The sequence below is a fragment of the Crocodylus siamensis genome, chromosome 6 (genome assembly GCF_052110815.1).
Source record: "Crocodylus siamensis isolate JL-2025a chromosome 6, ASM5211081v1, whole genome shotgun sequence".
In the NCBI taxonomy this organism is placed as follows: Eukaryota; Metazoa; Chordata; order Crocodylia; family Crocodylidae; genus Crocodylus; species Crocodylus siamensis.
In genome coordinates this window covers 37,857,659-37,878,477 of record NC_143400.1, presented here as the reverse complement: position 1 = coordinate 37,878,477, position 20,819 = coordinate 37,857,659, and the positions used below count along the sequence as shown (strand labels likewise).

General features: G+C 45.6%; 2 protein-coding genes across 3 annotated transcripts in view; one reads left to right on the top strand and one right to left on the bottom strand.

Moving 5' to 3' along the window:
- The window catches only part of LOXL2 (lysyl oxidase like 2), an 87,162-nt gene extending 82,678 nt beyond the window's left edge, over positions 1–4,484 (top strand). For both annotated transcript variants that reach the window (XM_090055271.1, XM_090055272.1), the window contains 3 exons: positions 333–469; positions 1,776–1,887; positions 2,605–4,484. In XM_090055271.1, coding sequence (XP_089911397.1) covers positions 333–469; positions 1,776–1,887; positions 2,605–2,684 — 329 coding nt within the window. In that variant the 3' untranslated portion in view covers positions 2,685–4,484. The remainder of the gene's footprint in view (positions 1–332; positions 470–1,775; positions 1,888–2,604) is intronic.
- A 147-nt stretch (positions 4,485–4,631) lies between these two features.
- R3HCC1 (R3H domain and coiled-coil containing 1) lies at positions 4,632–20,177 on the bottom strand. Its single transcript, XM_090053914.1, has 10 exons — positions 20,064–20,177; positions 19,803–19,929; positions 15,167–15,446; positions 14,874–15,002; positions 14,496–14,633; positions 10,688–11,879; positions 9,696–9,868; positions 8,542–8,612; positions 7,269–7,364; positions 4,632–5,393 (listed from the first exon to the last, which is right to left on the bottom strand). Exons 1-10 carry the CDS (start codon positions 20,175–20,177, stop codon positions 5,245–5,247), a joined length of 2,469 nt encoding a protein of 822 aa, XP_089910040.1. The 3' UTR covers positions 4,632–5,244.
- Positions 20,178–20,819: the final 642 nt, after the last annotated feature.

The following is a 20,819-nucleotide window of genomic DNA, read 5'->3' as shown; positions in this document are numbered from 1 at the left end:
GACTTGAGTAATCTTGATGAATGACCCTGGAGCACATGTAAAGATGCCCTCTGTTCCCCTTAACATCCCATTAGGCCTTTTCTGCCTCTGTTTTGTTTAAATTCATATTTTTTGAACATAGGTGACCAGAATAATACAAAGCATTTCAAATGAGCTCTCCCCAGTGCCTTGTATGGTATCATTTATACTTTTCTCTCTCTTCTGGCAATACTTCTACTGATGGCCTAAGGGATGCATTTTATTGCCTCTTTCAGCTAAGTTTAAGTGCCTCTCAAATCCAGAACAGACTCTGTTTTTTCTGATGTTACTTAGCAGTTATATTTCTTTTTCAGACGCACAGAAACAGTATGAATGTGCCAATTTTGGTGAACAAGGGATCTCCGTTGGATGTTGGGATGTGTATCGCCATGATATTGACTGCCAGTGGATTGATATTACTGATACTCCACCAGGAGATTACCTCTTCCAGGTACAGGGAGAGCTGGGAAGCAAGCTGCTGATGTCTCTTACCTACTGGGAGTCGGCAACAAACTAGTTCTCTTCTATAGATGGATAGGAATATCTCACAATACATTGAAGACAGTGAGACCAGAACTGCAGACAGATCATGAAAAACAGCCCAATCATTTGCCTGAGCAGCATTTTGAGAATTACCTAATTTTTCTGAGGTTGTTGAAGGTATTCATAGGACACAGGTAACTGGTATAAATGCACACTGCTGGATAGAACAGTAGGTTGTCATTGGAGGATGCAGTTCTCACAGGCCACCAAAATAAACTCCAAAGCACCACTTTAAGGAACCTACAGACCACACACAGCTGGCTTCTCCTGTAAATTTAATTTTCTTAAAATGATATATATATACCCTGCACCCAAATAGTTATTGGTGATCTGTATGGAATGTCCTTAAGTGGTTTTGGGCCCACAATTGAGAAATCAAAGTATTTTACAACCTGTGAGATGAGAAGCATGCCTTCTCTCTTCTTTACATTTAGTGAAAGCATTGCATGTTTCTTATGCCTTGTTTTCACCTCACAATGCAGTGCGAAGAATTGAGTAGAGGACCCTGGTCGCCCTCCAAGTGGTAGGTGCAGGAAGAATTCATTCAGCTCTAAATTCGGTGTCAGTTTTGTGAGAGAGGGGGATTTTAAATGTCTTCCCTGCTGTTCACTTAGTTCTTTCCTGAGCTAGGAAGTTTCTGGAGAGTATGTTTGTGCTGCAAGGGATGGTATTGTCTTCCATGATAACAGTAGCTCAAGTGGATACATTTATCTTACTAGCAAGAACAAAGCTATAAATGAGGATATATCAATACAGGTTTGGTTTTGGTCACATCAGTACATACCTAGCAAGTATATTCTCAGCAGGTGCATCCAGCCTGCATTCAATCCATGGCACAGCACCCTCACTGCCATTTCCCACCTGTCCTTAAAGATAGATTGATATGCCTAACCATGCCACAAGCATAAATATTCTTTTCCAGTGTTGGCAAGTACTGGGGCAGAGACAGCACTACTAACTTACAGATATATTGCAACTGATTAGAAGGAAAGTCTCCCCTGTACACCTTACTTCAGTTTAAGGAGAAAACCTTACCTTCTTTCTTTTGTGTCCTCTAAGGAAGTCTCTTGTGGTGTCAGCCAGAACAAGGAACATGTTTTAAAAAAATATTCTTCATTCTTTTGTTTTCTAACCAGCTTTAGCTAATTCTTTTATGCCATTTCCAGGCCACTGTGCATCATTAATTAACCATGATAACTTTAATCTTTTCTCAGGTGGTCATCAATCCAAACTTTGAAGTTGCGGAATCTGATTATTCAAACAATGTGATGAAATGCAGGAGCCGATATGATGGCCAGCGCATCTGGATGTATAACTGCCATATAGGTGAGCAGGGGGATGATGTAGTGAGCTGAGCTTTCTGAAGTACAGCTATATTACTTGAAGCATTTGCTGCAGGTTAGAGCAGGTACTGGCAGTCAGGATTCCTGGGCTTCAGTAATGCTTGCTCACCGTGTCTTACTGGCAAGTCATTAACTTAGAAGCAGTTCCAGTTTCCAGCTGTGTGCAAAGGCTGAGTTATGGATCCGAGGGAAAATGTTAGATGAAATCTCCTTAGGGCAGTTAATGATTCTCAGATGAAACATGCCATATGCATATAGTTCCTGCCTCCATGATGTAGAGATCAACTGAATGAAAAATAAGCTAGAAAGCCAGGTCTAGTCACCCTCATAAACATTCAAAACATGGGGCCTTTAAAGTTTACAAGAACATGGTAAAGAAGGAGCTGTCAATGAAATCCGTAACAGAATTCTCTGGTTCCAAGCTGTGACAGTCAGGCAGAGCTGTGCTGCCCTAGGACAGCTGAAACATTAGGTAGTAAAGTGATTTTGCCTATCTGTACCATTTCTGATGCTTCAAGCTCTCCATTATCAGAAGAAAGATGCTGGAAAGGTAGTGTGTTGTCACAGCATCACTACAGAAGCAATTGCACACTACATAACCCTAATATTTCAGTGGCCTGATGCATTCTGCATCCGTGTGTAATGCACATAATTTAGGCAGTCTTTTCTGACTGCAGTGTTGTCTCCTTGGCCTCCACAGGTGGCTCCTTCAGCGAAGAAACAGAAGAGAAGTTTGATCATTTCAGCGGACTGACAAATAATCGCGTGTCCAGTCGATAGAACAGCCTTGCCTCGCCCCCCACTCTATTTAAGGAAGCAGGGATGCCTCTCAGTGACTTCCCTAACCACTGCACAGAAAAAGAATCAAGCAAGCAATCATGAACTTAAGTTAGCTGTGTAAGTTATTTTCAGTGATGCCCTCCATACTTATTCCAGGTGCTCAGCACAATAAGGAGTTAACTCTGTAATCCTCATCCTTAATGTTCTGATTTTGGACCAGGCTGTAGTTCCACTAGGCCCTACTCCTTTAAAAATCAGGCTGCATATCCATCTATCCGTCCAGTCTTACCTTTCACTAGAGCTCCCTTCCTCTTTTTCAAACCTTCTAGGCTGCAGCTAGCAGAGTATGGGTATGGTGGTTGCATTGGGGTGATAATAGGCATGCATTTCTGTATTCAACTTTTAAACGCACTTCAACCTTGGCTGCCTTATCCCCTTCTCGCAATGTTTTAGCTTTAAGTCAAGTCTGAGCATGCCCCTGATGCAAAAACCTACATTTGTGATATAGCTTCTTGGAAATAATACCATGCAAATACCCAGTTTAGCAAGGAAGTGGCCAGTATGTCTAACTAAAAGAAAAACTGGAGCAGCATTTCTGAGAAAAGAGGGGAGAAAGCGTAATGTAATACTGTGGCACAATTTCTAGATCCAAACACAACTTGCATCGCAATCTTCTTAACACCTAAAGCAGGCCCTCTCAGCACTGTGTACTTACACAGTGCTGAGATTACCAGACCTCTACCAAGCAACAACTCATTCATGAAATCTCATATGCCTCCTTGTGGCAAGAGTCCACTAGAATATATTTAATTTTCCACAGCAAGATAATTCACCCAATCCTGCATGCAGCTGCATATTTCCTTCCAGTACCTTTAAGCTGGATGTTAGATTGGTGCCTTTTCTGTAAAAGATGTTAAAGTGCGACACCAATATACTTTGCAAAGATAACTTATTGGCCTTTTCTGTCATAGATCTGGACCACATGCTATGTCAGACCACCCATAGAAGTTGATAACTTTTACACTTCCATAACTGCATATTGGTGCTAGCTGTACTCCTCTGTTTGTTTGAGGCAGAACAGTGTTTGCAGACACACACCTACTTGAAATAAAAATCTGTTTTGGGCAGAAGAATGCTTTATATGCAATGTATGTGTATTTTTGCTGAATTCTGTCTCCTCTCCACTGTGTGGGTAGAGCAAAGGACTGTGTGTGTCAGGATCTTTGGGTTCTACTCCCACTGGATTGGACTTCAGGGAAACCGTGTAAAGAGACACCAGTGGCTTGAAGTCCTTCATCTTTAAATACAGGTATTGCACCAGGTCTTGTGGCACCATGACACTATTGTGGCCTTAATTATGTTTCAGCATAGGAATTCTCCCTCCCTTTGTGTGTGTTTAAAAAAGGAAAAAAGGACCCACATGAAATGTGAATTTGACTCAACAGCTATGGCTGTTGAATGCTAGACTTGCTTAAACAGATTAAATGGTTTCAGTCCATTATGTGATTGCTGTTGGCTGTGTCCCTTTAACCAAACATTTGCTCTCTGTAACCTACCTCACAGGGGTGTTGTGAGGCTTAAAGGATGCCAGTTCCATCATTGGTTACTGCCTGTCAGAGGTGCTCGTAATACTCATCCAGTGCCTGTATACTGGCATTGAACAAAGGTTTTAGCCTACTGGAACATGGAAAACGCCACGCTGTATCGGGGGGAAGGGTGAGACCGGACGATGTCAAGCCCCCTCCATTCTGAATGCAACAAGGGGCGGGGGAGAGTCTCAGGATCAGGCTCCATAACAATAAAAGCACAATGTCAAGTTCTGATTTTTTCCTTAATCGGTAGAAAAGAACTCTCCTTGAAATACTGCGACGCCACAAACCTGATTATGCTGGTTAAATACACTGTATTTATATAAAAAATGAAGGTTCTCCATGCATTTGCTGCTCATCAGTTTTGTGGTATAACTTTATTTTAAACAAAGGAAAAAACAGCTTTACAACTTAAGCAAACATTAAATAGATATCGACTCCTGCAAATGTGTTGCTTTGTGTCTTTTGCTTAAGGTCAAGTTTTGGCCAAAGACATTCCTCCTGTCCCTTTCCATCTTCTTTCCAGAGCAGCTCTTACTGTTGTATATAGAACTAACTTAGTGGCCAGAGATCCCCTGGCATGAGTTAAGGATGGATTCAGTGCAGACCACCTCTGGGAGGCTTGGGCAATCTCTGCTCTGCTCTCACAAGGGGCCCAGCCCTGTGATAAGTGTGTTGACAATCAAGCCCAAATGGGTAAGAGCTGCTTTGGGAGGCTGTTGGGGGACAGGATAAGATGCTCTCCATGATGAAGAGCAGTGGTGGCCCTTGTGCCCATATTGCTGTAGCACAATGAAAATCCTAAAAGGCCTGGCTCCCAGAGTGCAACGAGGGAGTTGGATATCTCAACAATAGTAAACTTTTCCCTTGCCAAATTAGAAAAAAAACCCCACACTAACCCACAGAAGAATGTCCTAATGACAACTCAGTGTTCTGCATGCAGTTTAATAGCAGAGATGCACTCATCTGGCTCACTCTCCCTGGTCCACGTTCTCTGGCTGTAACACTTCACTGCCAGGGTCCCGCTGCTTCTTGTGCTGTAGTCCCAATGCCCTTGTCACCAGCCTTCTAGCCACTGCTGTGTCTGTCTGGGGTCTCTCTTTAGCAAGCTGAAGAAGCTCTAAATAGAATGGTTCAGAAATGAAATGGTTAGCAAGGAAGGAGAATTAAATCCTGCTATTTCAGGAATACTTTTGTAGATCAATTACAGAGCTGGGAGCCAGGAAGGCTTAATTCTACTCCCAGCTCTTCCACTGACTTGCCATGTGATTTATAAGCCAGTCACTTTACCTCTGAGCCTCAAATACCTCCTGTAAGAAAGACTTGCCTCCCTGGGCTGTTGGGAGGCTGACTTCATTACTGTCTGTAAAATGCTTACGGATGACAGACGGAAGGCACCATGGAAGTACAAAAGGCTACATTCAAACAGGGAAAACTCCAGCCCTCTGCTGCAGTGATTGCTAATCTTCAAGGTTCTCTTTTGAAAGTAGCATCTGAATTGCTATATTTTACCAATACTATCAATTAAGAGCTATGGTGTTCTCCAGTTTTCTACCCATGTAGAAACAGATCTTATCTGAAATGCACTAAAAGTATCACTATAAACCCCCCAGCAAGTGCCAGAGTGGAAAAGTAAAATACTTCAGCTATTAATACACGTTTTTAATGGGGAGATATAAGAACCGTTTTAAGAGGTCATGTGCTAACAGTTACTAGTCATCACCTCACTTATTAAAAGTTTTTGAAAGATCAAATTATTTATTTAAGAAACAAGTGCCAAAATCTGACCAATTCAAAACTGCCAACTTAAGAAGTCTTGGTTTCACATGCAAAGGAGCTGAAAAAATGTAATCTTTTAAAAGTAACTATCTACAAATTTAATGTATCCAGTTTTTTTATGGAGCTCTGCTTAGATTTTGAGAAGACATTTTTTTCCCCCACAACCAAGGGCAGCCCAACAGCTTAAAAAAAATATATTTTTTTTTAAAAGAAAGGTTTGGGATTCAAGGTTTGGAAAATAAATTGCCTATCACTCTAAACCAGCCTTCAAGGGGGACAGGGTGAGCTAATTCAGATCCAAGTGGAAGTTTTTTGGGGGAAAAGCATGTGATTTTAATTGAATACATCTTTGTTCTAATTTCAGGACTCCTCTACAGTGTTTGCAACCCAAATATTGCAGCATTAGCCTAGTGCAGGAGATTGAGGAAGTGAGATTGGACTAGTCCTTTCATCAGGCTAGCTGAACAAGGTTGGAAAGCAAATCCCATTCTCTTAAATATTCTAGCAATGTTCGTAACTCAGGAAATACTAAATGTGAGAGAGTCCCTTTAAATGGTTAATAATTTTTGTTTGACTGCAATGTACCCTAGGAGTAAGAGTATGCTTGTATGTTCAGTATTCTCTCTTGCTACAAGATTCATGACCTTTAAACTTTATTGTGAGAGACAAGTGATTGCAGTATGATTTTAAAATAAGGTAATAAATGAACTAAATGTTACTAAATATGAATGGCTAAGCTTAAGTAACAGTTTTATCTTCATCTGATACTGAAAAATAAAATTATGCCAACCAAAGCACAACTGCCATTGGTTTCATTTTATCTATGAAATTTAATTGTGTAGCACAATTCAAGGAAATTATGTATGCAAGCTCGGTAACGCTGAAAGCAGACTGTGTTCCTATATGCTAGTTTCATTTGTGTTAAGCACAACCAAGTAGCATAGAAAAATTAGGCCCTTATCAGGATTCTCTGGCTTCAGGATCTTCACAACCAGAAACATTCCAAATGCAGAATTATGGTAACTATTTTCCTACTGATGCATGAGGCACAACAGGATTCAGCTAAGTCTACTGCAGCAGTGCATTGATAAGACTGAAAGGAGCGAAGTGTTGTTCTTAAAGCAGTACAAGTTTTAATGCCAATAAAATCAGTCCCCCTACCCTCCCTTTGGGATCAGTAATATGCCAAACAAGGAATAAGTAAGGGATTGCATACTTGGTCGCTGAAGTGCCTTGATTTTAGACTGTCTTGTCCCGTGGATCAACGGTCGGATCTTTAAAGTTGCATAGGTCTGTCCCAGGGCCTGAGATGCTTCGAAGAGAACAGATCAATAGTGTTAGGAGGCTACATTTTGGGAACCCTCATCATAAAGTTCAGATACAGACCAGGGCCCCCCCGCAGGGTATAATACCACTGAAATCATGCCATCTGATGGTCTGAGCCAAGATGTTTTTTAGAGGAGCAGCACAATTTAGTCTTTTCACCCAAGTGTTGAAGCTTGCATTCCTTGTTGCCTGCAAGGCTCCCACTGAACTTAACAGAAGTTTTGAGGAGGGTTTAAGAGTATACAATTGTGTCCCAAGACATCGGCCACAGACTTTTTGAATCCACGCACGATCAGAAAACAAACTCCTCTAAGCTAGGTCCTGATCTGAAGCATAGGGTAGTTTCAGCGCAAGAATCACTTGGCCAAAGGATTTGGTATTTGACCTAGATACTGCAGTATTAATGATATCCATTGAGATTCACAAGTACCCTTTGTTGTGTATTTGTTGGAATTTTGTTAGTTGCAAGGATAACCTAAACTGGCAGCACAAATTCATTCCTAAAAAAGAATGATGATTTAAAACACTTGCTCCTTATACCAGCGTTCCTACGTCCTGTTTATTACCCAAGCCAGGGTTTCTATACAACAACAGCTGAAGGACATGAATAATAAGTAATTCTAGAGTCATGAGTGGGAAGTTGAGCATGTATTTTTTAAATGTTTCAAGTCAAAGATTGGGGAGAAAGGGAAGAATTGAAAGTCAAGTCTGCAACTGCTTGGGCTCTCTGCAGGAATGAATCAGCATGCACCAGAGGTTGCATTAATGTGCATTACAGAAGGCTCCTTCATGAAGGGAGCAGGACCTAACAGGGCCAGAAGAAAAAAAGCCTTCCACCTCCAACAGGTTTATCTGGCTGGTGGTAAACTACAAAGATCTCTGTACCCCCTTGGGAAATAGGCTTCTTTACAACTGCCAGTAGGAATAAAGGATGTATGATTGGTTTTCGATCTAAATGGGACTCCATGGACCTGCATCTTAAATTGTCTACTTTTTGGCAGGAATAGGACATCATAGTCTTTTTTCTAATGGGAATCCAGTGATACTAAGTGGATTTCATGTTGTAGGGTAAGTAAATGTGTAAGGCTCCAGAACCTCTTATTGTGCTCTACTGACAAAATCCAAACAAGACTGTTTTTACTGGCATAAAGTCGTCACCATACCTGCTGCCAGACTGGAGAAGATACCCAGAGCGTGCGTATCATCAACCCACTGAATCTTGAAACCACTCTCACTTGAAAAAAAGGAACAAGATAAAAGGAGAGCTTGGTAAGCAGAAACTCATGGAAACCTTTACAAACATTATGGCATGATTCCAGTGCTTGGGTAGACTTAAGTTTAGGAAATTCAAGAGTAACTGAGGTACAAAACCTGATGTGGAGAGCATATAATCACAAGAAAGTATTTAAAAAGTGTTTCCATTTTTTTTTAAATTTGGTAGTAGGATTTCAAAGATTTTCCTGAAGCACAGGAAAGAACTGTTTCCCCTGTAACAGAATGTTATTGGTAGTTTCATCCCAGGTTGACTGTTGGGAATGAAAGGCATCAAGTCAACATGCAACTAAAAACATGCTGCTTCTTCCCCAGTCTTAGAATTCAGCTATACACACACTGTGACAGAGTTAATATTGATCCTTAAGGTGTATTAAGGAAGCATATGAACTGATGTTTGGGAACACATATTTGCAGAGTGGATAATGGGGTATTAAAAGTTGCTGCTGTCTCAGATTTATACTGGAAGCGGAGATGAATTTTGTTCTTTTACTGTAAGCAATGCATTCCTTATGGGAATACCAATGGATTGCTGTCTCCTTGCTCTACATTTCAAATGATACAACTTATCTTCAAGTGAGCCATCACAAAGAAAAGGGTTAGATTTTGTGTACAGTTATATAAGTGGGCAACTTTACTTGGGACACTGAGCTCCCACAACGATGAGGGCTACATGAACACCTTGATAACGTACAACCTCACTGGAGACACTCATATTCTCATCAGTAAAGTGTGCATGAGGGTGCCTGCATGCTCTGACCTACAACCACCAGAGAATTTCTCTTTCAAAGCCAGGCATCACTTGCAGGGGGAAAAAAAAGGATTCCACTGGATTAAAGTCTTCCACAAAAGCCTTAATCATGCAGCCTGAGCTAAAACTCAGTACAACATCATTAGAGTCTGTTACTGGGCTCTGCACATACAATGTTAGTATTTTAGAAAGCCAAGTACTGCTCACTCGGGGAAGGAGCTCCAGCAATGTCAGCTGGAGTATTTAGGTTGGCACGACCTGCATCCACAGCCTTACCCTTGGGCATGTACTTACTGGAACTCGGAAAATGCTTCCATCAGATGCTCCGTTTTCAGAGATGGCAAGAAGTCGTAGATCTCTATCACGTGACCAAAGTCTCCCTCATTGATCTGTGCATCACCATAGCTAGAGTAATCAAACTGAATCTTCTCAATGCTGATGTCCTTCACAGTTAAGTATGCTGCAATCTGACAGGAGGACAGTGTTACATGTGAGGGTGCATTTTTAAGCACTGCCAAAATCTAGGAGCAAAGCTATTTGGGGGCTCTTGAAAAGCAGTGTTCCAACCCACAGATCAGGCTTGCATGTTCAGTGGCCAACAGGATGATAATTTGGACACCTGGGCCAGTTCCCCTCCCCCCAACACCTTAGGGAAGTCTCTCAGCCTCTCACCTGCAAAACATGAGAATAACACCTCCCTACTTCACAGCCTGTATGGCAAAGATAACTGCATTAAGGAGGTGCTTCAGCACTCCAGGAAGAGGAACAAAGATAAGGTGCTCAGGACTAGTGTGACAGGTTAATGGCACTCCCTACTTGGCCACAGGAGGGGCATCAGTTTCCCTCCTGTGCACACTGCTGCCAGCGAACTGCAACCCTGCTTTGCAAAGCTTGACCCAGGGCTCAGCTGAGCTCCATTCAATTCTTGCCCTGAAAATGCCAATTAAGTTGTGGGGAGTTACGGGCTTGGGTTCAGACTCCTGACTGCTAGGAAGTGGAGCAAGATCCAACAATGTAATTCAGAAAATGTTCAGTAGATGGGAATTCATGTGGCCCTGGGCAGCACTTGAACAGTTTCATGGACAAACCTCCTCAGGCCACTGTCCCCACTGAAAGGGCTCAGGAGAAGTCCGTATGAATCACAAAAGAGCTGTCAGATACGCTCTGCCTTTCTTTTCTTAGGAGGACTACTGAAATCCCACCCACCTGGCTAACTTGGAGCCCAGACTCTACTCATGACTGCCTCTGGGGAACAGTTTTGAGAAAATGATTATGGTGAAACTCACCTCTTCCAAGAGCTCAGCACTGCACTCATCCTCGAAGCAGCGCTCTTCCTGCTCACTACCTGGTGAATTTGTCATGCTTTTATCTCCGGCAGACAATTCCAATTCAGCCCATAGCGTGCCAGCCAAGACTGTACAGTTCTTATCCTGCTTTTCTGGCAAGGGTTCCTTTTTGCCATGATCTGGTTCAGAATTATCCACGGAGGACTTATCCTGTTCATCAAATACTGATGGGTTTTCACCATGCTCTCGGACAGAGGCATCCATCTGATCTTCCAGAAGGCTTAAGTGCTGGCTATATTCCAATGTGGCAGCACCCGTACAATCTTTATCCTGGTTTTCCAATTCAGACAAGTTTTTATTGTGACCCAGCATGGCAGCCTCCACATAGTCCTTATTAGGATCTGCCAGCAGGGGTAGATTTTCACTGTCCAATATAGTGGCACCATGATCCTGGTTTTCCAGGACTGAGGAGGTTTTGCTGTCCTCTGCTACAATACAGTCTTTCGTTTGGCTTCCTGATAGGACTGAGTTTTTACTATACCCTGATACACTGCAGTCCACAGGGTCTCCATCTTGATCTCCTGGTTGGCGTAACTTTTTGCTGCACTCCAGTATAGTGGTACTTGCAGAGCTGTTCTCCTGACCTTCCAGTACTGCTAAATTCTTAATATGCTCCATTACAGGGGTGTCCAAACAATTCACTGGACACTTGCTACTTTCCTCAACCCTGATTTCATTCATTGCTTGCTCTTCATGCATCTCACAAGGCACCTGGACTTCAGAGAGTTTCTTGTCGGGGGCTGGAGGAGTAATGTCCACTTCCTGGCTGGGACCTATGATGCTTTCACAGCTTGCTAGCTCATCAGGGGCCTGTTCAGGTGTGGTTTCAAGACAGTTCCCCTCCTCTTGCACCTCAGCTCCTGGCTCAGATGTAGGTGCTGCCAGTGCTTCATCTTTCCATTCCTCCTGTTTCTTGCGCATTGCTCTAGGGACATACAGAGCTTTATCTGGCTTCCTCCGGGGCTGCCTCCTGGTCTTGCCAGTTCCTCGGTTGGTTCGAGAGCCATCAGCAGGCATTTCTGCGTGGCGCAGCCCTGCAGCCCGGCCTCCCCTGCCTCTCGACTGGAGAGGGCGGTGGGATCTTGACGTGTTGCTGCAAGAGCCATTTTGATCGCCAGCCTCATCGGGCAACCTACCACCAAAACAGCAGGCAGAAATAAGATGCGTTACAGCACTCTGCATTAGCTGCAGCAAAATTAGCTCCCCTCTCTGACTGCAAGGAGGCATGCCTCACAGACCAGAATGTATTGTATGCATGCATCCTTTGTAACCAGCAGTGCTTGCCAGTGACCTGCAGGGAGCTAGCTGATAACATCTGGCTCTGACTTGCCCTCTCCTGTTGCTTCCACAGAACTCAAAACTCCCCACTGCAGAGGCACGTAGAGGTCTGTGAAAGCAGCTGCTGGCAGGGAGCAGCCATCCTGGTAGATTCTGCTCTAGAGGAACAGGAAGAAACTTGAAGGAAGCAGGAGAGAGTTGTCTTGAGATGTAGAGGGGAAAGGTCTGGGAACAACCAGACAGCATTTCCAGGGGAGCGATCAGGCAGTGAATGCAGGTGGAAAAGAGAGAATCAAACAGTAGGGAGATGGGACCAGGTGGCAAAGCAGCACAAGAATCAGACAGAAAAAGAAGGGAAGGGACATTCATTCTGTAATCTATCTATATTGTACATGTCCAGGAGCTGAAATGAACCATCAGTGGGATCTTCATCATCAAGAGCTGTTCATAAAAGCCTCAAAACCCTGAGGAACAGACAAAGCCCTTCACTTTTCTGCAGGGCAACACAACAGCAGCTTCAGGTATCAGCCAGCAAAACTCAGCATGCTGTTTTCCTATGCTTCATCTACTCCCAGCATGCTTCGTCCACACTTTCAGTAGTCCTGAAAGCAATACTAATCTCAATTTACATTGGACTGGGAATTGCAATTTTTGACCCTTTAAAAAAATGGTAGGAAAAAACCTAATTTTTTGATGCAACGAAAATGTCTTTCAGAGCCAGTGTTCATCCTGCTGCTCCAACATTATGACGCTTCTTTTCTCTATCTAGAATCATGTTGGGCCAGCTAAAAGGGATATCAGAGGCACTTTGGCTTCACTTCAGCATCATTGTTAAGGACTCCTTAAGGCAGTTAAAATGGACCCTTTCAGAGACATTTGTCAATGCAAATCTGAAAAAGAATTATTACCTTTAAAAAAAAAAGTTTCACAAAACACTAAGATAAAGAGAAATGTCCCACACTGCTGTTTAAAATCTCAATGGAAATGCATACAAGTGCTCCAGGGAAATATTTATAATCCCAGCATAGCAGAAGCGAGTAAATGAAAATGAAAGCAACCACAGACAGTTGTTAAAGCTACTCTGCTGATTGTTTTCCACTTAGAGAAGACCCACACGGCAAACATGAATTACTAAAAAGCAGAGTGAATTTACATCTAATGCTTTACAAGATTAAGTGTGGGGGCAGAATTGCACTGAATATATTGTTCATGCCAAATGACAGTGAATTATATAGAGCTACCCATGTAATTTGGAGCCTGATAAATAGTGTGTGGAAGCTGAATTTAAAAAAAAAAAAAAAAAAAGCTTTGGCTCACAGGACACTACTGACTACTCAGAGATGAGTGTTCTGGAAATGTAAGCACAAGTGTCCCAAAACTGAACACTGGAACAACAACATGGCAGCACATGTGCTGTAATAAAAATGCCCAAGAAAGATTTCTAGATATGGGATGCCTTTCAGGACACCAATTATTAAAAGTTAGGAGGGCACTACCCTCCTTCCACCCTATCATCTCCAGCTCTTTGCTTTTGGTTCCTTTTTTAAGTATCTTCTCGCCTTTCTCCTCCATTTCCTTACATTTCTTTCCTTGACCTATTTCTCCTTCTGTTGAGATCTCTGTACCTAAATAAGAACAACAGATAAGGGCACCCAGGGTTGTAGAAACAGATGCTGCTGTTTTAAAACATAGATCACTAAGTGCTAACCTATTGGTTTATTATTGGATCTAACAGTTAATGTTGTCGGCATAGTTAAGGTCAGGAGGTAAAATGGTGTATTATACTTGTGTAGATGCCAAAACTTAAGCAGCAAATGAAAAACATGCAAGGTGTGAGTAATAAACAGGTGTTTTTTCACTGCATTATTTTTGTTGCAAAAATTGATAGTCTCCTTTTAGCCAGGCCAACATTAGATTAAGATTACCGAGGGAAGAAGGACAGGGGTAGAAGTGGAAGTTGGAAGTCCCCTCTTCTACGCCTTTGCTCTATCAGGCAGATGGCACTCCCAAATCTGTGTGCAGATCCCAGGCGTCCTGCCTTTGCTTTGGGTTGTAGTCACTACAACAGCATTTGGCAGTCATTGTGGTTTCTACTTTGATGCACTAAAATTTCACAGGCCAACGTCCAACTCGAATCCCAAGAGGTGAAGTTACCCACGGTTCTGGATTCCAGTCATACTGCATGTCATCCCTTGGGCACTGGGCAAGGAGGGAGGAAGAGCAGCCTTGTGGAGCAGGCAGGACTCCTGCATTTTGCTTGCAGCTGATCTGCTGCACGACCCTGGGCAAGTCGCTTGACAAGGGTCTGCTGCCTCAGCTGCACCTATGGGAAGATGGCTGCGAACAAACCCAACCTGGAACCTCACTATTAGAGCAAGAATCCCAAACTTGGGTCAAAAGCAGGACTGCAACCCCCGAGGGCTGGGCTTCCCCAAGGCAGGGTCTGGAGCGGACCTAAGGGCTATTATACCGTATGGCTGAGTGACAGATCACCGTCCTCCTCTTCCAGCCTTCCCCAACCGAGAAGCTGCTCAACAAGTCGACGTTGTCTGCGGTCCTGTGGATCAGGTACCGGAGGCGGCTGGACAAGGGCGGGAACAGCAGGACCCTGAAAACAGACAAGGAGCCGCAGCAGCAGCGTGCGGGAGGCCCGCGGGCGGACCGCACCCGGGTAAGCAAACTTCTGGCGTGGCCAGCGGGAACGGTAATAACCACGACGGCTCTTTTCACCGTTTTCGTGCCCGTGCTCGGGCGAGATGCCACCCTTTCCCTTTTCCCTGCAGAGGCCGGAGCGGCGCAGAGCCGCGCACCCTCCCTCGCCCTGCAGGGGCCCGGGCAAGCCGCTTACCTCTCGTGCTGGCTCTGCAGCAGGAAGAGCTCCAGCTCCTCGGCCACCCGGCTCACGAAGTCGTTCTCGCTGGGGGAGAGGAAGACCCCGTCCAGGCAGTGCAGCGCCAGGGCGGCGGCGGACAAGGCCCTGCGGGGACGCACGCCGCGATCAACGCCCAGGCCCGCACCGCCCTGCCCTGCCCTGCCCTGCCCTGCCTCGCCTCAGCCCCGCGCCCGGCCCGGCCCGGACTGCGGCTGCGCGGCACCGAGCCTGCGCCGCCCCGCGGTGCGGGGGAACATAGCCGGCCCTACCCGGCCCTGAGGGGGAAGGGCAGCCCCTCCTGCCTCGCAGGGACGAGATGGAAACCTCCAAGAGGTGGGGGTGCTGACAGACCGACGAAGCGGCATGCATTAAAATCAGTATTCGCCCGTGGGAGTTTCGTCCAGACGCTGCCAGGCAAAGCTCGGGCCTTGCGCGCCTCTGCCTGTTGAATCCGGTTTACGCAGCGGGGTTTTAAAAATGCGCTTGTTTTCCTGCCGTGAAGGCAACGCACCGTGATGCGTAACTGGGAAAACCTCCCAGGGCGGCAACCTGAGGCCGGAGGGGCGCGCAGCGCGGAGGAGAAGCCTGGCCTGGTTTGGAGGAGTTTGGGGCCTACTCCTCCCCCCTCCCAGCTTCCCTCTCTCCTCTGGAGGAGGGACAGGTTGGTTGCCTGCAGACAGGAGCCACTTGGGCAGGACGCAGTAGCACGCTTGTGTTGTGCACCACGATTTGCTCCAGCGCTCTGCAAGGAGAATTTTTCTGCGGTCACGGGCCCAGAGCGGTGCTGCCAGCTCCTCCACTGCCTGCGTTTCTCCAGCCCCAAGCACCGCTCTCCCCGCTTGCCTCTGAGCTGGAGTCTGAGCACCGCCTCTCAGAGCAGGACTGGGGCAAGTCAGGCTTTGCAGGCCTGGTCCTGCAACCCCACGAGTCAGCAAGGAGAAGTCAAGCTGGGTAATCGTTCCCTTGCCCAAAAACTCTGTCTGATGCAGTCAGCTGCTTCCAGGGAAAATCACTCTATGCAAACAGTTTTCCTTAGAAGTCTGTGAACATCTCTCCTTCAATGAAAGCTTTGTAAGCCACTCTCAGGGTTGCATCATTTACCAGCCTGTTGCCTCCAGTGACGGGTCAGGACTTACTGTTACACCCGTCGGAGAATCAGACTGGAAAGAATCGCGCCACGTGGACTTGCAAACAGTTTGTGAATTCGTGCGTGCTCAGTGGCTTCCATCCCTACCCACAATGTGCAGCGTGGCAGGATGGGGCGCAGACTGCAGAACCAGAAAAAAGTAATGCATGGAGATGTACTGCCACAGAAATCTGTAACAGGCAGTCACCATACCATGCCAGAGGCTCCCCTAAGTATTTTGGCCTTTAGGTGTTTGAAAATTGGAATTGAATCAGTTGGTTTCTAAAATGCCAAGCAAACACATTTTCTACCTATTGCCATTTTGCTAATCAGTCGTGATACTGGTAAGGATTGGATTAAACCATGCTGGAACTGGGTGGTGCAGCCGCCAGTTTTCATTCACAGTGGTGAGAAACAGCGGATCTCTTTTGCGGAGCCAGATAACTGAAACAAGAGCTCTGTCCCCTCAGACACAGGCATGTGCTATTGTCCAAGTCAGACGATCATCCAAGTCAGATGCAAGGCATCTCTGGGCAGAGGGTTTTTACTAGCTAACGTTTCTTTAAAATGGGGGGTGGGGAGGAAAGAAGAGAGAAAAGAAGCTCCCACCCTAATGCTTGTTCTGATTGTACTGGGAACAAAGTCCTGAGAAGAAGGGACTTGGACTCGCTGTTAGGCTGCTGTTGTTTTCCAGGAAACCTCTGAACAAGCAGGACTGCATCAAAGAAATGCCCAGTTCCATCACCAACTTATTTTCTCACCTGCAGGATCCTAAACTTTGGGCCACCCAGGTCAAAAAAAGAGTATCGTCAAAATAAGGAGAGAAATTGTGGTCTGAAATGCACAAGAGCACTTGAACATAGTCCACCATCACATCTGGGTTATGGAAACAATTCTAATTCTAACCTGTGAACAGTTCTAACATTTGGAAGTACTTTCTCAGGCAGTCTAGACAGACTTCAAACTTGCATTGCTTCACGGAGCATTTCTACTGTGATGACTGCATTCAACTACATGTTCACCATTGCACCCATCCAGACTTTTAGGGTCTGATCCTGGCACTAATTCCATGCCGAGTGAGTCTCCTAAAGCTCAGTCCACAGGGGTACGTGTCTGCAGAGTAGTTTACAGGATCTGTGTGTTAGGTTACAAGTCCCTCAAGGCAAGAACATCTCACACAGGTGACAATTCACCTGTTCTTTGACTCATTTTCCAAGCGGCAAAATAAATAGTATATGGTTTATGCCATCCAAGGATCTCAAAGGATTGTATGGAGGGGGACAGCAATCAGTCTCTTGTTGTAGATGGAGAAATGGAGGCAGAGCAATTAGAAACAAAGCAAACGAGCAGCCACTGATTTTGAGCACCTCCGTTTTTCAGTGGCCAGCTTAAGAAAACCTGAGCCAATTTTCAGAGCTGCTGTGTGTCTTTCAATGAAATAAATGGGAGCTGTCCTACACTCCCAATGTTGGGCACAAAAAACAAACAAGCAAACAAAAAACCCCCAGCATCTAAACAAGCATTTGGAGCAGGAGCAGCTTGCTCAGACTTCCCAGCAAGCTCCTAGAAAGCTGAGCAAAAGACCAAAGGATTTAGCAAAATACAGGATGCAAAAGAAAGATCTCCTTATGGCTAGAGACAAGCAGTGGATGGTGAAGGCAAAGATGAAGAAAGGAATATATCCATGGGCTGTGTATGTAGGAGCCAGATGGATTTTTACTCCTGGCAAAAAATGCAGGGAAGTCTATACCCAGATACATTTGATTGTTAATCACTGCCCCGCTGAGCCCTGCCATTGTGCCACATTGTGGCATAGGCTCTAGTTCAGGGAAATAATCCTATGCAATCTGCAACTCTTTCTGGCATTTGCAGAATCTAGCTGTGAGCGGAGATGAACAGTAGATGGCACACTGCGGTACCCGATTAAAACACGGCTCCTTCTAGACACAAGAACTGAGTTACGGTCACAATAAGCTGATAGTCCGTTAGTGAAGTGTTCCTAAAAAGTAACTAATGATGACTTCGTTATTACTTCTGCAGTAACAGCTAAGAACCCATGTCAGGGATGAGGGTTTTACCGTCTCAGACAATGGACTGAAAGCACGGATACGCTGCTGAAGAGAGCTCATACATTCCACTGCAGTCCTGGTGCTGACTTTTTTATTGCAAAGTAACCCCCACTCTCAGTGGCTCTGTCTTATGTTCCCAGGTTTGAGGTCTCATTCAAAGTCCAGCTAGTAGTTTGTATTTTGTCCCTCTCTCAGATGCTTGCCTTTATGGATAGTAATTTATCCCTGGTTAGTGCATTCTGCATTTGAGTCCTAATGATCCAGAGGCTTGTTTGTAAGAAATGGACCCAGATGAGCACCCTGCTCCCCTCTGATCCCCTTTCCCCCTTCTCCTCCCTCCCACACATTCAGTTCCTCAGCTCTGAGCATTCAGTAGCTTCCCAGCTAGGAACTACATTTGCCACCTTCATTTCTCTGTGCATCTGGGGTTGTCTGCCAAATCCAAGTTAAGGCTGACAGGCTATTTTTCGTGGACTGCTGCTTCCCAAACTTGGTGACTGGCTTTTCCCTTCCTGCTGGTGGGAATCACTGCCCTGCTACGAAGGGACTTCTGGAAGAAGCACAGGCAGTATCTGCCTGGGGACAAGGGCAAAGACCCAAGTTCTGCCCTAAGCCAAATGCATCCTTATCAGTCTGGGAGCTCAGCGACAGTTTCTCACTATTTTGCTTGGATGAGGACAAAATGTTGCAAAAGAAAAGTGACTGAGGAGGTTGGGAGAGAAGTGGTTCATGCAAGGGTCTGCATATCCCACATGGGACGTCATCTTCCCATCTTTAGTCTCCACATACACCCCATCTGCCATCCAGAGAAACCCGGAACACAGCAGATTCCCTGTCTACTCTCCAATATGCTAAATACTTCCTTCCCCACCCCAGCTACGAGATATTAGTCTATATTTTGGCCTGAAGCATCTAAGAAGAGTTAATCTCTCCTGCCTCTCCCCTTCAACCATGTTGATTACTTCCAATTACCATACAGATTGAATAAGCTGGGCCTGTGATTTCACAAGAGCCTCTGTCAGGCTCTTTCAAGAGGCCAGAGACCCTCTGCCAGTTCCTTGATTCCTCTGGAGGCTTTGCTTTCCTTAGAGACGAGCCCCTGCCCCTGCCTGATGAGACTCCTGCATCTAATGACTCCAATGTGGAAACCAGCTTGGGAGCAGTGATGATCTAAATAGGCTGATTTCTGACTAGTCCCAGAAGCCGGATCAGAAAAAGCATGTCAGCCGTGTGCTCCCCAGTTTCTGCCTTGTTCCCATCCCTTCCAAGGCTGTGTTCTGCTTCCTTTCTCACTACTCCCATTCGTGACTGGGATGGTACATCTTTCCCCAGAGTCCCTGACCACACTTCCATAGCCCTGGTGGGAAAGCGTGGCAGTAGGCTCTACTCCCCCGTCTATCTACTCACCCCAGCAGATTTCAAAGCTACTGCAACAGCAGCCTCTAGCTATCTCTTTCTGCCCAACAGTCAGGCAACATGCTTATGTTATCAGTGATTCACAGAGCAAAGCATGGTTAATCCTAGAGAGCTGTAGGTTGGGGAGGGGCTGCTTTCCCTTCCTGGTAGTCCTGTGACTGGGCAGTGGTTTTAGTTAATGAATGATTCCTGGGCTAGGTTTGGGTGTGTAAAAACACTGCCCTAATCACCTGTTAGGGATTATCATGGGGCTTAACCCTGGACTTTGGATTCAGAAGCACAAGCCTCCCTCACTTGAGCTAAAAACCCTGATGGCAGTGATGGCCAGTTTAAACTGCTCCTCCGTGGCTGCAGAGCCATCGCCGACCTTATCCTGCCTTCGGAAGGAAAGCTGCCGTCTCTGTTCATTCAGCTCTGTCAGCTTGGACACCCAGGAGATGCGCTCTCACCCCCTAAAGGCTGGGGTCAGGACCAGCTCCCTTACCCCGTAGCCCTCATTTCCCCTCTTGGCTTGGAAGACAGGTAATGCAAAAGAGACTTTCCAATGGCATTTACTTCAGGGAACAGAGATGAATCATGAGCCTTTGTGTCTGATAGACTTCGGAGCAGCTCCTCCCGAGCAGCAGCAGTTTTGGGCAATCTCCTGTGTATCCCGGTAACCAAGCCCATGGCGCTAAATGTCACCCAGCCATTTGCTATTCATCACCGCAGTGTGAGCTTTGGGCAGAATAAATACAAAAAATACATGAGGCCAGCTGGGGAACAGAGAACGGGAGGACGATGTGCCAGAAACCATCTTCTGGCAGCAGGCAGGGGCCGGAGAATGTGTTTGCACGTGTGGAAGAAATAAACTGGGGGTAGGGATCCAGAAGCCATCCCTGCCTAGGGAAGGGTCCCAGGGATTTAAGAACAAGAGAGAGCCCTCCATCCTTGAAGGGGGAGAGGTATAGAGACAGCCCCTTCTTGCTGTCAGCTGAAATCTGAATATTCCTCCGTCACGGCAGTGGTAGGCTAGCCACCTCACCTCCTAGTTCCTTCTGGACAAGCTTGCCCAGCTGAGCGTTGTTCACTTTCCAGCCAGGAGACAGGTGGGAGATGAGGCCCTGCCACCACATAAAGTTTTCCAATGAGCTTCTCCTCTCTGCTGTTCTCAGGCCTACTAGTCGCCCGTCAGTTCCTCTCAAGAGCGGCCCCCGATTTCCATTTAAATTAAGGTTTTAATACTGCTTCCCAGTGAGCCACCTGGCTGTGCCGACCCTCAGAAAATGGGTTTAACCTCTTGAATGGTGCCTGAAGGGAGCCAGGGAGAAC

Coding starts and splice junctions, on each gene's coding strand:
- R3HCC1 (XM_090053914.1), bottom strand. CDS start 20,177: ATGGGCTTGGTTACCGGGATACACAGGAGATTGCCCAAAACTGCTGCT. Junction 14,634..14,873: donor CTGCAGAGCCAGCACGAGAG/GTAAGCGGCTTG, acceptor GTCTGTTTTCAG/GGTCCTGCTGTTCCCGCCCT. Junction 8,613..9,695: donor GAAGCATTTTCCGAGTTCCA/GTAAGTACATGC, acceptor CTTTTTTTCAAG/TGAGAGTGGTTTCAAGATTC.